We start from the raw sequence: 15,949 nt of genomic DNA, 5'->3' as shown, positions 1-15,949 counted from the left end.
AGATGAAATAGAGACACATTAAATAAGAGAATCATATATTATCGTTTATAATTAGCTTATAGATAGGTGTTCCCAGACTCCTAGGACAGCATTGATCAGTCTTTTGACAGGGTCTCTATGAACCTCTACATTTGAGAGGATTCGAGTGTCTACACATTTCTTCAGATTATCAAAGAGCTCTGTGACCCCAGCTAGTTAACAAGTTTGCAGGATGCTGTGGGGAAAGGAATGGCCTTGAAGCCACAGTGTCTTGGGTTGGGTTCCATCTTATAACTATTGGCCAAGTAACCATGGGCAACAAGGCAACTTCTTCAAACTCATTGCTCAAAAATTAGAGTATGAATATACAATGTGCACAGACATAGTGAGGATGAAAGGGGATACTGAAAATACAGAAAGCATCTGGCATGGTACTTGGCATACACTAGTTATTTTATACTAGCCACGCTGGATTGCTAAGTGTACTAGTTACCTATGGCTGCAGATGACAAATTACCACTCACTGGTTTAACACAGCACGAATGCATTGTTTTACAGTTCTGGAGGTCAGAAGTCTGAAAAGGGTCTCAGGGGGCTAAAATCGAGGTGTCAGTAGGGCTGTGTTTCTTCTGAATGCCCTAGGGGAGAAAATAGTTTTTTTTGTTGTTGTTGTTGTTTTTTTCCTTTTCCAGCTTCTGAAGGTTGCCCACATTCCTTGGCTCCTGACCCCTTCCTCCAGCTTAAAACTTGCAAACAGCAGGTTGAGTCCCTTTCACACTGTAAGGCCCATGCACCTGCCTTCCTCTTTCGCTAAGGGCCCTTGTGAATACATTCACCTCTTTCAGAAGTGCCCATCTTGAGATCAGCTGATTAGCAACCTTAATTCCATTTGCAAACTTAATTCCCTCTTGCCATGTAAATAACATAGTCACAGATTCTGGGCATTAGGAGTTGGACATGTTTGGGGGTCCATTATTCTGCCAGCCACTCTTGGTCATATTAGGCATTAGAGGTAAGTTCTTTTCCCATGTTGTTCTGATTCTGATTTAGCTTTTTGATTTTAACAGTAATTTTTAGTGGGGTAGGTTATCTCTATTCAAATGGAGAAATTGGACTTCCATGAATTTGAATTTCTCAGCTAGCTTTCTTGGCACCAGACATAGATCCCCCATAATGTTCCTGACTTTTCAGAATTTTTTTCCTAATGGTCTCTTTATTCTGAGAGCATTCATTAATTATTCAGTTAATCGATTAGGCGATTTTGGTTACCTGCTGTATGTGTCATTACACTGAACTATTTTAGTAAGTTCAGTGTGGGCAATTTTTTTTCACCAAAATATGTTCTCAAATTAATTAACTAACTCATTCATTCAACAGATATTTATTGATACATAATATGTGTTACAGCAGTAATATTTTTTGAGTAATTAAAAAAGGAATCCATGTATTACATATATACCATTATATTTTGCTTAATGGTAGGAATATGTTCTGAGAAGTGCATCATTAGGCAATTTTGCCATTATTTGAACATCATAGAGTGCACTTACACAAACCTAGGCTAAATGGCACACCCTATTGCTGCTAGGCTACAAACCTGTACAGTACGAATACTGTAGGCAATGATAATATGATGGCAAGTATTTTTGTATCTAAATACATCTAAACATAGAAAAGCTGCAGTAAAAATACAGTATTATAATCTTATGGGACCACTGTCACTCATGTGGTTTATTGTTGATGGAAACGTCATTATGAGGCATGTGTCTACCTGTAGACCCTTCTGTATACATGGCAGTGTGCCAGGCACTGAAGGGTACACATAAAACTTACATGGAGTTTAAGGTCTGGCTTAGAAGTTAAGAATATGCTAAAACTACAAGCTAAGGAAGAAAATGATATATCATAAGCAGGCTATGGGTTTGGTACACCATATTTTTGACCCCTAAAAGGAAAAACATAGTGTGACTACAAGATAGAGTATTTGAAATTAAGACTGTCCCAGAACATCTGGGCTATGTGGTCAGTTTTGCTTTTGAAATTTAGAGGAAATAGACGACTTTGGCTGAGGCACCAGGGGCGTTGCTGTGGGAAGCTGGCATTGGGCCGGGAGCTGAAGGATGCGTGTACTGTGAACTGTGAGGGAATGCTGGGCAGGCATGGGCCATTGCAGGGCCCAGGTGAGGGGGGGCCAGCACTGGGCTCCATGGCAGAGGCCTGGATGGTAGCACTGGCTGTGGGTTTGGACGTGTTTTAGGTGAGATCTTGTAGTTAGGGGCTGCTTACTTTGTTTGCTCTTTTGTTTCAAATTGGTGAGCTCATGGAATTATGGAAAACATGTGAAAGCAAATTCATAACATTTAACAATGTACCTACACAATATTTCTTGAAATCAGTTTTTTATGTACAGATCGGTTACTATTTCTGGTGGATTACAGGTTGGTGGAAAGTGACCTACTCCTCTCTTTTCCACCCACACCCCCATACGTGTTAGATTGTTTCCCATTTAAGAGGCCAAGGAAGGCACCCAGGTGCCACGTGGTGGATCATGTGCTGACCCTTAGGTCCCTTTTGGCCCAACAGCTCTCAGTGACATTCTGTGCAAGATGGGGGGCTTCTGAATGGAGAAGTTCGAGTCCTTCTGGGTCGCACCACAGCCTCTTTCTATCAGAGGCCTCCATCACTGTTCAGGCACGGCCTAGACAAACAGCCTTTCCTGATTCTTCACTCAAGCTTGGCATCATCACGATGCTTACCTTTCTGGGATTCCTGGAGCCCCTGCATGACACAGTGACCTCATGGGGCCTGTTTCCCTGCAGTTTGGGCTGAAAAGATTTAAAGCCATGTTTTTTTATGTGTTGAGCTTCCTCATGGTTGGAGCATTATTTCTGGAAATGCAGTGATCCGTATAGTAGCAAAGTATGATGAGCTGGAGAGACCTTTTTCTTTGCTGAAGTAATGGACTAAGGATAGAAGTTCCATTCTGTGCTTTCAAAGTGAAAAAACATTTTAAAGACTGGAGAAACCTTACGACATGTTAAGTAAAAAATAGAAAATCAAATTTCGTGTACAGAATTATCGTAACTATGTTCAAATAAATACATGCACAAAATTATAAACAGTGGCTGTTTCTTATTGGCAGAAACATGAATGATGCTTTTTTCCCCTTCCTTATGCTTTTATGTTTTTGTTTTGTGGTGTTTGGGGGGAGTAGGATTAGAGTTTACTCAGTTTCTATTATTTTTTTTTTAGAACATGTGATTGTATAATTTTCCCTTAATTTTCTTTGACAGAAGTTTTGAAAATAATCACTGCTCTCAGAAGAAAGGCATTTCATTGGAATAAATACATCCATGACATAAATAAATGTACCTGATGTGGTTAGGAGAAAAGTATTGGCACTATAATTTCAGAGGCAGTGTGACTCTTATTTCTTATAACAATCTTATTAAGGTATGGAACATCAAAGTGGTATGTCTTTAATCCAGTATTTTTTAAACTTTCAAAGCAAATATTCTCTTTCCAAAAGTATACGTAGTCATTGTAAACAATGAAATGTAAGTGTAAATAATAGTGCAAATACACATAAACAAGAAAGAGGAAAAGAAATGTCACACATAATTCTATTACCTTAGAGAAAAAACACTCACCCCTATTATCTGGTTTTGTACACTTCTGATCTTTTTTCCCCCTTTACCTGTGCATTTGTATCCATATATTGAAAACAACTCAAAACAAAAATGAGATCTAATGGTTCGATCTACAGGACTATGAAAAAATGTGCCACCAGTCATAAGCTGGCATCTTTCTCCCCATCTTCTGACTTACGCATATTCAAACAAGGTTAGTTTCAGGATGGTCTGTTTCTGTAGCCTCCCTCCCTCTGCCTGTCATGCCAAGCTTTCCAAAAGAGTGTGACTGGACATCTGGACATGTTGGACTGAAGCTCATTTCACTGGGTCCACTGGAAAAAAATTATATGAAGATGCTGTGTTCATTTCTGTCCCCTAAGTGTTCTCGAGCCTTTTCCTTTTGCAGCCAGGCAGATTCTTGTAACACTGAGAATTCTCACTTACAGACACTCTCTAGTGCACGTGTTCACTGCGCCTGCAGGATCTGGCATAGGGACCTTGAGGTGCCAGGAAAAAGGGCCAAGGTTTCAAAATTATTTTAGTTCATGATACAAATGTCCCCAAATGCAACACATGGTTTTCAGGCATCTTCACAGTCATGATATTTTGTTGGCCTTGTCAATATTGCTGTCACACAGAAAAATCATCCCGATTTCCAAACCCTTCTCTTCCATAAGTTAGGGCCTCTTGAAAAATATCTTTCCTGACAGCCCTGTTCACACATGTTTTCCCTTGCCCAGAGTCTCCCTGGACATTCTTCATTGCTTCCTGCCCAGCTATGAGCAAGCTCAGGCTTCCCCAGAATCACTTGAGGCAGTAGATCTTCTGTTGCTTCTATGAAGACTTGCTTTGTCATGTAATTGGCGTTATCTACAAGTGCCCACAGTTTGACTCTAAAAAACAAAACAAAAAATAACAACAAATCAAAAACAGAAAAGCATAAGAAAGAAAATAATGTCACTTATGGCTCTTCCACCAAGGAATAACCACTGTTTTCAATTTTGGGGTGTGTATGTTTTGGCGGGGGTTGTGCATATTAATTTTAACATAGTTAAGATTATCCTGTACATATAATTTTGTTTCTGATTTTTCACTTAACATGTCATAAGCATTTCCTCAGTCATGAAGATTATTCACAAACTTTTTCAGTGACTAGATCATAGTTCATTTTATGGATTCTATTACAAAGTGCTCAGCTGTTTGTTTAATATTGGGAGACAATCTGAATACCAATTTTCTGATGATGCATCCATGATCAGCAGGCATGTAGAAGAGTGTTAGGGTATGTGATGAGTTTTCTGCAACTGTTAGCTATTAGTGCTTTAATTAATGATAATTTTAATGTAATTGGTGTCCCTGGTACAAGGAGAAGATTGCTACAGGAGAGTATGGGCAGCAGGTCGTGGACATTCCCTGTGCTTGCTCTCCACTGAGAGAGGACTTCCTCAGGAGTATAATTTCAAAACCTTAGGAGGTACCTTGGCCTTTCCAAGCTGAGGTCCATCTGTAGCATGCTCAAAAGCTCAAAAACGTTGGTTGGTCTGGGCACTCTTGCTGAGAAGGTGGAGTTAAGGACCTGGAAAAGTCCTTCTCTTGACTGGGTGCATCTGGTCATCAGGTTACTGTGTAGTCCTTTTGTGGCACATGTTGGTATTACTTCCGAACTGTCATTCTCCTGATGCCACTTGGGGTACCAAAGAACTGCCTTGTTCTCCCTCAACCAAAAAGCGACATTTTCATGGCCAGGGAGAGATTCCATTTCATGGCCAGGGAGAGAGAATGTGGGGGGAAATGTGAGATAGGATGATTTTGGAAGTAATCACATGGAGAAAGGACTGATAAATGCACTCTGAAGAGGTTAGATAGCTGGGAACTAGTTGAGAAGATACGGAGTTAGGAAGGTGGGAAGAGGGTAAAATGTGAAGCAACACACCGTGTAAAATTGGAGTCAGGAGGAAAAGCGACCAAGAAAGGAATAAGAAAGGAACAGAAAGGGAGGGTGAATTTGAGTATTACTGCTGAGCTTTCAAAATGTGTCTCTCCTACCTACTTCTTCCACCCTCCACCCTGAGGAGTGCCTTTTATATATTCTTTAAAGTATTTGTTCATTGAAATTCTCATAAATGCCAAACTTTTCTTTTATAGTTTCTATTAAGTGTTGACAAGGAAAACTAATTTAGAACAAGAAATTAATTTATTAAGTTCCAAATGTATGTGCTTTGTATGGAGTCATATGAAATTGACATATAAAATGACATAATATATCATAACATAAAGCAACATTACTCTCCAAACACTTTAGAAATTAAAAGCAAATGTTTCCATTGGATCCCCCTGGTGCTATCAGATCAGCTGGCACATCCTTCCTCTGTCTTGACTCAATTCTTCCATTAGATATTCTGAGAAATTACTTATATGACATTCTCATATTCTTGACCTGGTATTTTTATTCTGGTTATTATTCTTGATCTGGCTATTATTCTAGTGTTGAGTGGAAATTGTGCTTTTTATTATTATTTTTAATTATTTGGGCTACTATCTCTAAATGGATTCCTCATTTCCTGATTGTTTCATGCCTTTTTGAAAACAGATAAAATATATTTACATGCAGAACAAACGAACGCCAAGATTTGTTTTAAAAAATAAACAATATTTAATTTTCTATAGAAATCTTAGGGCTGCCCTAAAGTGTAAAACTTTACTTTGATCTCATAAGTATTTGAATTAATGATATTTCAGAATGATGACTTTACTGGAATGTCTTAACTGTACTAAATTACATTTTGTAACTTATTTTTCATCCAGTTTTAGATCGTGGTCCTTAGATCAAAACATAGGAATTTTTGGAAAACATATAAAGACTATCTGTAAATATTATTAGCAATTTGCTTCCTGACACTATTAAACTTGTGTCTGTTTGGCAGTTCTATTGATTTATCCTATGTAAATACAAGGGTGTTGAGTATCAGTTTTCCTTAAGAGCATGAGAAACATTTAGTACACCATGTTTCTAATTTTTTTGAATTAGTTAAATGGAAATCATGCTAATGTCTTGGTGTATTGACATTGATGTTGCTGCCATTTGTTTATTTACATACTTACTTTGCTCTTGTATGTGTGGGTTGTGAAGTAAGGCCAGTTCTTAGTTATCTTAGTTCAGTTTCTTCATTCCCTACGTTAAGACCGTGGAAACATATCTAGGCTACAAAATAGGCGTGCTTTGAAAATTCAGAGGTTTTAAAATGACTTTCAAGTATAAAAGAACCAGAAGTATTCTGAGTATTCTGTGAGGTTTGGCACGAACCTTTAAAAATACCTTTTTTTTTTTTTTTTTAAGTTGATTTCCCTTAGTGCATCTCTGCTAAGGCCTCCCCTTACCCAGCAGGTGCCCCTGATTTCTCTGTGAATCCTTGGCTTGGTTTGTGACCCGGCTTTTGTCTCTCACTCCTCCGCAGAGCCCGGCGTTTGCACGGTGTTTGGAGATCCCCACTACAACACTTTTGACGGTCGGACATTTAACTTTCAGGGGACGTGTCAGTACGTTTTGACAAAAGACTGCTCCTCCCCTGCCTCGCCCTTCCAGGTGCTGGTGAAGAACGACGCCCGCCGGACACGCTCCTTCTCGTGGACCAAGTCGGTGGAGCTGGTGCTGGGCGAGAGCAGGGTCAGCCTGCAGCAGCACCTCACCGTGCGCTGGAACGGCTCACGCATCGCTCTTCCCTGCCGCGCGCCGCACTTCCACATCGACCTGGATGGCTACCTCTTGAAAGTGACCACCAAAGCAGGTGGGGCGTCTGTGGCCTCCCTCTTGCTCTAGCCTCCGCCTCACTTACCCGTTCAGCAGCACTGCTCGGTTAGAGCGCTCAGGAGATGTGGTTCCTCCTCCGAGGAAAAACCCAAGGCAGAGCCAGGTTCCAACTGCGGGACTTGCCTCATCCCCACTCACAGGGAAGGCACACCCTGAAGATGCCACAAACAGCTGGAGACATTCGGACCATATGGAGTCTTGCAATTGGATGCCAGTCCCACCAGTCTTGCAATCTTCCCACATCCAGGACCTTTCCATCCTCTGTCTAAAAATAGCAGCTGTACTCTCCACATAACCCCTCTCTCAAGTTTTGTTGCTCTTTTAGGCCATCGATGCCTAGCTTGGAATCGTCAGTGTCTCCCAGCTCAGCTAGCTATATGCAGTTTCACATCTGCGAGAAATAGTGTTTCTGTGTTAGCATCTGTCCAAGTCTTTGCAGCGGAGTCCTCAAAAGTAAACAGCTTAGTATCAGTGATGTTCAAAAGAAACATAAATGTCCACAGCAGAAGGGCTTGTTCTTGGCAAACTCTGGTATGCAGGAGTAGCCATATCCCACGTGGCTGTTCTATGCCACTGAGGCCCCTTCTTTCTCAGCAGCGCATGGTGCTGTAGGCTCACTGGTCTCTGCCTTTTCACTCCAAGAGCAGATATATTCCCCCTTGGGCCAAATTATTTTTGACTGCCAGTGGTCCACGAGGCTCAAACTCTTGTCTGTTGTTTGCTACCTAAGAACGGCATTTTAGAAGCAGAACTCAGTTCTTGAATGTCAGCCCCAGAGCATAAATTCAGCTCATTTTCACACTTTGTATATCATGTATGGTTCCTTCCATGGTACCTTTGGTTAATATATATCTTTTGTCAGTTGGATATTGCACTGCCTTTCTCTTGGCATACTCTGTTTTTTTTTCAAAGCATGATACTTTTAAGGAAATCAGTGTATTTCTTGATGTTTGCATTGATAAGAATTTAACAAGTGTGAAAGTATCAGTTGGATTCCCATTTCTTTAGGTAATGAAACATTTGACAAAGCAGGCACTTTTCAGGGGCTATAGAGACTGTTTTTACCATACCTTCAGAACCCTGGCAATTACTTCAATTCAAGCCAAAAGGTATTTTGATAAGTTGATTTGAGCTTATGGAATGCCAGCTTAGCTAAACAAAGGCAGGAAACCAAGAAGCAGCCCAGGGAACTTTTAGTTAGAGTATACGTTTTCAGTGACAGAATGTTAAGTATTAATATACTGGAACATTTTAAAAAGGGGAAAAGGTTCCTATTCTTTATTTCACAGTTGTGAGAGATCTACTCATTCAAGTTTAGCAGGATTAGTCCTGCTCAGAAAATTCACACACCTGCTCTTATATCCAAAAGACATGGCGTTCTGTAAATGTAGGCCCCAGGACATTCCTTTCAAGGAGGCAAAGTTTTTTGGCTCCCTGTAAAGTGTGCATAAGATGACCCATTATTACACGGCACTAATTAAAAGCACCTTGACTATTTGCAAGCTAGCTGAACACAATAGATTCTACTGATATGGAAATTATTAGTCAACCACAGCCTAGTTCTCAAAGAGATCTTGAGTACTTTAAGATTACTAACAGCCTAAGAGGTTCGATAGTGTTCCATTCGCAGCTGACACAACCTTATGGAATAAATGTGCTCTTTACAAAGATTCCATGTTATAAAAATGAGCAAAAGGATGAGGCTAAGAGAATAATAATAGATCATAAATGCCGTAATTAGATTAGTGAATTTAACTGTTCTGTGCCTTGAACTCAGTTTTACAATTTCTTTTATTTTTTTCCATCTCTCTTTCAAAGATGCAAGTAATTTTCATGGCACTCAATACCCAGCTGAACAATTTCCTGTAGCACACGAATCACACAAGCCCTCTGCTTCCTAGAGAATAATTCTATTCCTCTGGGCATTGAACTTACTTTACACTTATTCTTTGAATGAAACAATTCTATATCCAGACAATGGTGTTTTCCACCTTAGTCTTTCCATCTCAGTTTGAACTACCCTTTAGGGATATTATCTTTTTACCACCTATTGATTATATATTTAAAATATCACAGCATGTCCTTTGAGTGTTCCATAGATTTAAAAAAAAATTTATAAGCTCATGTGATCAAAGGGCACTTTCTTCAAAATAGCAAGTTTCTTCAAAAACTCAAGCCTGCAGCTGGAAGATGGGAGATGGGAGGAATGACTCTTTGACCCTGTGGTTTATGTACTCCGCACTTACGATGGGATCATTTGGCAGGGTAACACAGGTGGCTGTGTAGTTTGGGTGGAATTAGGCTGTAGTTGCTTAGCTAATATAAAAAGCAGGGTAGAACTAAGGCTTAGTAGCTCAAGAGAGCATTGCCCACTTCCACCACACACTCCCACCCCAACTCTTGACACTTAGCAAATAATTTTAAAATATTTCCTTTCTACCATCTGTTCACTTTATCAACTTTACCTGAAAAGATTACGTCACATCTACCTGAAAGCATTAACACATGGAGAGCGTGGCTTTTTACTTTATTTTTGGTAGAGCTTTACACTTGGTGAACCCAGAGAATACATCCTACCTTCCCCTTTCTTTGGTGTAAAATTTCAATAGAAAAACTATCAATTTGTAAACCTCACTATGGTATAGCTACAAATTTTGTACCTCCTCTCTCCTTTTTGCACATTCTCTCTCCTTTCAGTGGACAACAGCAAAAGCAACAATAACAACCAGGAAACAAACAACGCAAAACAACAATATCCACAAAATTAAACAAAACCCACAAAAAACCGAACTAGTGGTCTGGAGCTAGGTCACCTATTTGAAGGGGGAAGAATAAGTTGGTAAAGCACTCACTAGTAAGAAGGGAAAATTGGAAGGCCCTTCCTGCAGTGGAAGGAATGTGGCTGCTGCTCGCATCCCCAGATGAGACATATGCTTCAGCTTTAGCCTTCTGACTCTGCCAGTTATTGCTACCCAATTTCCCATGCAGAGAATGGAAAAACTCATCCCAGCTGCAGGAAGGACTATCACCAGCCTCTCAAAGCCTTCCATGAAGTTTTCATCTCGTAAGATGCCTATTTAAAATATTATTTGGAAGAGCAGTTCCCTCAATTACAACTTATTAGGTTTTTTTTTTTTGTTTTGCCTTTCACTACTGTAATCTACTTTGTATGGATTTTGCTCATGTAGAGGGTAAAAATATCCATGCAAACACATATGTAAATGATATAGCCAGACAAAGGCATCTGTAGTAGAGTAAGTCATCCCTTCACAATGTGAAGCCTAGCATTGGTCTGTGAAAAATCTTCTTAATGTAATAATAACAAGGAGAAAAAGGAAGACAGGAGAGTGAATTACAAATTATTCTCTTACTTTGGGGATCGTGTTTTATGAGTGGGATGTCATGAGTTTTGAGAAGGGTTTACTGGAAACACGGCAGATCTGCATCTTTCAAAGTGTATGGACCACCAGTCCACTGCAAGGAAAGAACACAGTCATTCACTGTGAGTTGAATTCCCATGAACTCAGTTGCCCCAAGTCTCAAATTTAGTATATCATTGTCAGTAGTAAAGACATTGGAAATCCCTGGTGTGTACATTCTCAACGATTTGTGGTGCTTAGAAGAACAGTATTTGCCTGCTGTCTAGGAAAGAGATTTGTAGTTTGGAAAATTTTGCAACATGGAAAATCTTCAGAATTATGCTGTAAAAGTTAGACTTTGTATGGAATTGATTTTCTCCCCTCATCTTTCTTGCTGGGCAGCTGCCTGGCTACAGGCTTGTGAGGTCAAGTTTCTTCAATACCTGACAGAGTGTATTACAAATCATCTTATGGTTTGCTTGTCTTCTTTCAAAATGGCTGTTTCAGTGTCTTGACAAGCATGAAACTCACAATGTCTTTGGCTTCACAGATTCAGTGTATCACTGTTACCAGGGTAATTCATTTATTTACTGAGTACATACTATGTGCTATATAATGTGTTAGATGATAGGGTATGAAGAAATAGAATTCATTTTCTATGATAGTTGTAGCTGCCAGAGTTGACATGGTCTTCTCACAGAGATCCACATGGGAGGTCAGCCCAGCCTGTGGGTTTCTAGCCGTATGTCCCTTCTCTCATACCTGGTCCCATCACTGTCTTCTCCTTATCAAATTATTCCCCAAAGAGACTTTCCTATGGCTCTCTGTCTTCTTTATCTAAGTCTATTTAATTTCTTTTCTGAACTCAGACTCTTCTCTCAACCAAGAAATCTCTAAAATTTTTTTTTATCTAAGCATGTTTCTATTTCTTCCATTGACCGTACAGTGATTTCCCTATGGGTCTTTCCATTTATTTCTTGAGAAACCCAGTTTTAGACTGTGGGTTATTCTACCAGTATCTCTCTTTGAAGTAACTCTTGTGGCAGTTGTATGACCTACTCATAGGAATGCTATCTGTCAGCCTTCTCTCCTCTTGGACTACATCCAAACTTTGGGTGTATTGGCTTAGGAGTCTTACTTCTGGGTGTTTCTTCATGATCTTCCACACATCACTCTGATGTTGCTGCCTTATGCCAATTTCATATCTAGACAAGATCGTCTCTCTCTCTTCTTCCCTCCCACACTTCCTCTCACTATTTCTCTTGTCCCATCACCACCTCATCTTCCAACTTCTGAACATTTGCTCATCAGCTTAATCTTGATCTTTCAGGAACAAAAAGCCTTTCAGGAGGAAAGTCATTTTGCTCTTTCCAGTAGCTCAAAACAGGCAAAATGAAAAATGTTTTTGTCAGGATCACAAGAGGAAAGATTTAAAAAAAAAAAAAAAAAAAAAAAGGCCGCATGCAGTGGCTCATGCCTGTAATCCCAGTGTTTTGGGAAGCCAAGGTGGATGGATTGCCTGAGCTCAAGAGTTCGAGACCAGCCTGGCCAACAGAGTGAAACCCCGTCTCTAAAATACAAAAAATTAGCTGAACATGGTGGCTTGCACTTGTAGTCCCAGCTACTCGGGAGGCTGAGGCAGGAGAATTGCTTGAACCCGGGAGGTGGAGGTTGCAGTTAGCTGAGATCGCACCACTGCACTCCAGCCTGGGCAACAGAGCAACACTGTCTAAAAAACAAACAAACAAACAAAACACGTGGACACATGGGGTAAGTGGGCAGAGACCATTCTGTTAAAAAGAGGCTTCCTCAGTGGGTGCCAGTCTTTGGAGACAGAGAGTGAATAAGGAGAAGTCCCAGGGCCGAAATATACCTTGATCCACCGTAGATGTTTCCTGGTGTCCATGCCACAGGTGGCCACTTGCATTCACTAGTACAGAGTTCACCCATTCACTGGGAAGACTCAGGCACTGCCAGGGTGTTGCCAGAACAGTAAGAAAACACACATTTGAGACATAAACAAAAACTCTGACTAGAAAAGTTTGTCATTTGTTTTGGGTTGAACCTCAGAAGACTTTTCATGAAGGTCTCTCCTTTCTTTTATGGGTGGTATCTTCACACACAGTGTCAGAGTGGATATGACAGCATTTCTTCTTGACCTTCTAGTCAGATGTATCTATGCTGTGTGACAGCATAACATGGCTGTTCTACCTGTGACATAAAAATTCCACCATTCAGAAGGGTCATTGGCCAGTGTGGCTCCTGGAAGTCTTGGTTCAGCATGTCTGGAGGTATATGCATACTTTCAGATAATTTCTTCAACATTTTAGATAGCCAACTTAGGAAACCAAGAAGGGGCTAAGTTCTCTACATTCTGGAGTAAAGAGAATTTCCTTGATGAACCAGCAGTACTGGCCTGCTGATATATGCACAAGAAGAACTCTTGCCCATGGCCTGATAGCCTCCACCACCGCCTGAAATGTTGAACCTTTTGAGCAAAACCAGAAAGGAGGCCTGAGGAATAGCAATTAGAAGGGTTTCACAACAACTCAACCCCAAACCCCAAGAAATGTTAATCAAACAGTGTCCATGCCTCAGGAATGGTTGTAAAATAATGAGGGAGCAAATGTTTTCGTTATATCAGTGTTGCCTTTGAAGGGGATATATTCAGAAACTAAATATTGATTGCTTTAATATTCTCATTGTAGGAAATGATTTGGAAATTTTCCTTTGGCATTGGGGGAATAATTACATGGTGGAATTTCTGGCTGTAAATAATTGCATTAAAAAACAATCATCTTTTTTTTTCCATTTGCACATTGTAGTAGTCATTAGATAAATGAAGGCATGATTTGGACCAACATGATTACTTTAGGAAAAGGGAAAAATATAAACCCTAGAATAGGATGATCAAGGGATAGTCATCTATAGGTCAAACCAGGGGTACATAGGATGTTATCAGGACAAACTTTATACTGTTTAAAAATTCTAAGCTCCAACCAGCAAATGACTCCTATAGTTTCACACATTACTCACTATAGTGAGATTAAGAGGTAACCAAGAATTTGGACCAACCCTTGGTGCTCCTTGTTGGAGGACAGTCAGTCATATGTTCTGTGTAAGGATGTATACATTTGGGAATTATTAGTGCGTTAATGAGTGATTTATTTCCTTTTCCTCTCCTCCTCCTCTAGGTTTGGAAATATCTTGGGATGGAGACAGTTTTGTAGAAGTCATGGCTGCCCCGCATCTCAAGGGCAAGCTCTGTGGTCTTTGTGGCAACTACAATGGACATAAACGTGATGACTTAATTGGTGGAGATGGAAACTTCAAGTTTGATGTGGATGGCTTTGCTGAGTCTTGGAGGGTGGAGTCCAATAAGTTCTGCAACAGACCTCAGAGAAAGCCAGTGCCTGAACTGTGTCAAGGGACAGTCAAGGTAAAGCTCCGGGCCCATCGAGAATGCCAGAAGCTCAAATCCTGGGAGTTTCAGACCTGCCACTCGACTGTGGACTACGCCACTTTCTACCGGTAAGTACAGTGTTCTGGGGGATGGGTTTGGGTTGCAGACCAATAATAGACTTGACCTTGGAACATGGTATATGAAATCTCTTGTTGTGCAGGACAAAGGCTCAAAACCCAGGGTAAACATCGTCTTGCTGTCCAGGAGCTGATCTCATCTTGAATCAGCCCCATTCTATGTCCCAAATTGGGAAATTCCAAGAAGTATTTCAGAGCGATGTCCTCCAGGCAATTCCATGCTTTTATAGGTCTGCACGTTTACTGGAAAGCTGGCTACACTGCAGGGTTTTCCCAGGTGTTAGCTTAACTCTAAGATTGAGGAGGGCTTCCCAAATTCTGGCCTAAACCACAGTAGTACAAGGCAGAGCTGGTTCCCCTAAATGGAATCTCAAGTCACTTGGCTGCCTTTGGGTGTTTGAATGAGTCTGGTTATTCTACCTGAGGAAGAGTTTAGGTCTGCCTTATGGTCTAGCCCAAATCAAATGTGCACATGGAAAATAAGGAAGCAAAATGAGAATTCTTTGGATCTTGGCCAACTGTGAGACTTCACGTCCAGAATCAGATGACAGTAGAAACAGGGCTTGAGGATGGAGGGAGGAAGGACTCTTATTAAGAATCAGGACTCCATGACCTTTTCTAACTCTGTTTAACCCCCTTCCACGCAAAGCAACTGGTTACAAAGGAGACTTGGATTTGACTTCCACACTGCAAGGTTGCGTTTCTGAGTTGATGAGTTTGGCCTGGGTGTACTTCCATTTACTACACAATTCCATGGGTTGAAGAGCTGTGGCTGCCTATAACTTTAACCACTGTGAGTGTGGGAGGAAACACAAGATGAACACAGCCCAAAAGGCCTTGTTTAAGTGATTTGCCTGTGCCTCTTAAAATCAGAAAACTCCTGTGGTCTGAAGCCACAGAGAGGTTATTTTTACTCTTTAATTGCCACCAGTTTATTTCCCCTAGTTCTCATTAAATATGATTTTTTTAATTTGATCTTTGGACATAAAAGATAAAGTTCTATAAAGGCGGCTCGAAGTGGGGTGGAAAAAAGACTGTCACTGTCATCACAAATCCCCGAACATGGCTGCATGTGCCAAACCATTTGGCTCCAAGTCATGGGTTTAGCTCCTTCAAGCCATTTTCCTGTTATAATTTGAATTCTCTGGGTCCCTTCTTTCTCCTCTCTGAACCACCCCTAGACTGACCTCTTGTCTAGTGAAACTGAGGGATCTTAACGTGAGACTTTGCAGTGAGTTAAACAGCTAGATAGACAAATCTGGCTTTATTTGGAATCTAAAAACCCTCACTTGAAGGTCTGATGGAAAGCAGTAGAATATAGCAATTAAGAACTTTATGGTGCCCCAGGATTCAAAATCCAGCCCAACTATGCAACCTAAAACAATGACCTAAGCTCTCTAAACCTCACCTTACTTATCTGTGAAGTGGGGATAATGAAAGAACCTACCTTGAAGAGTTGCCATCCAGATTCAGTAAGATTATGAACATGAATGCATGTGCTTAACACAATACCTGCACATAGTCAGTGCTCTATAATTGCTGCCATCATTTCTTCCATGATTAATTAAGTAATGAAGAAGAGTAAGATCTCTTTTGGAAGCTCCTCTATCCTGTTTGCAAATTTGGATTGG

At 40.5% G+C, this 15,949-nt stretch overlaps 1 protein-coding gene across 2 annotated transcripts in view; it reads left to right on the top strand.

Annotated features, from left to right (window-relative positions):
- The window catches only part of BMPER (BMP binding endothelial regulator), a 243,224-nt gene that overhangs the window by 160,654 nt on the left and 66,621 nt on the right, over nt 1-15,949 (top strand). The window contains exons 12-13 of one of the 2 annotated variants that reach the window (XM_063667397.1): nt 7,067-7,396; nt 13,973-14,309. In XM_063667397.1, coding sequence (XP_063523467.1) covers nt 7,067-7,396; nt 13,973-14,309 — 667 coding nt within the window. The remainder of the gene's footprint in view (nt 1-7,066; nt 7,397-13,972; nt 14,310-15,949) is intronic. The other variant, XM_054496801.2, reaches the window with a different exon arrangement.

Source organism: Pongo pygmaeus, chromosome 6 (assembly GCF_028885625.2).
Source record: "Pongo pygmaeus isolate AG05252 chromosome 6, NHGRI_mPonPyg2-v2.0_pri, whole genome shotgun sequence".
Classification (NCBI taxonomy): Eukaryota; Metazoa; Chordata; class Mammalia; order Primates; family Hominidae; genus Pongo; species Pongo pygmaeus.
Note: the sequence above shows the minus strand (reverse complement) of the source record. Positions and strands in the feature narration are given on the sequence as shown.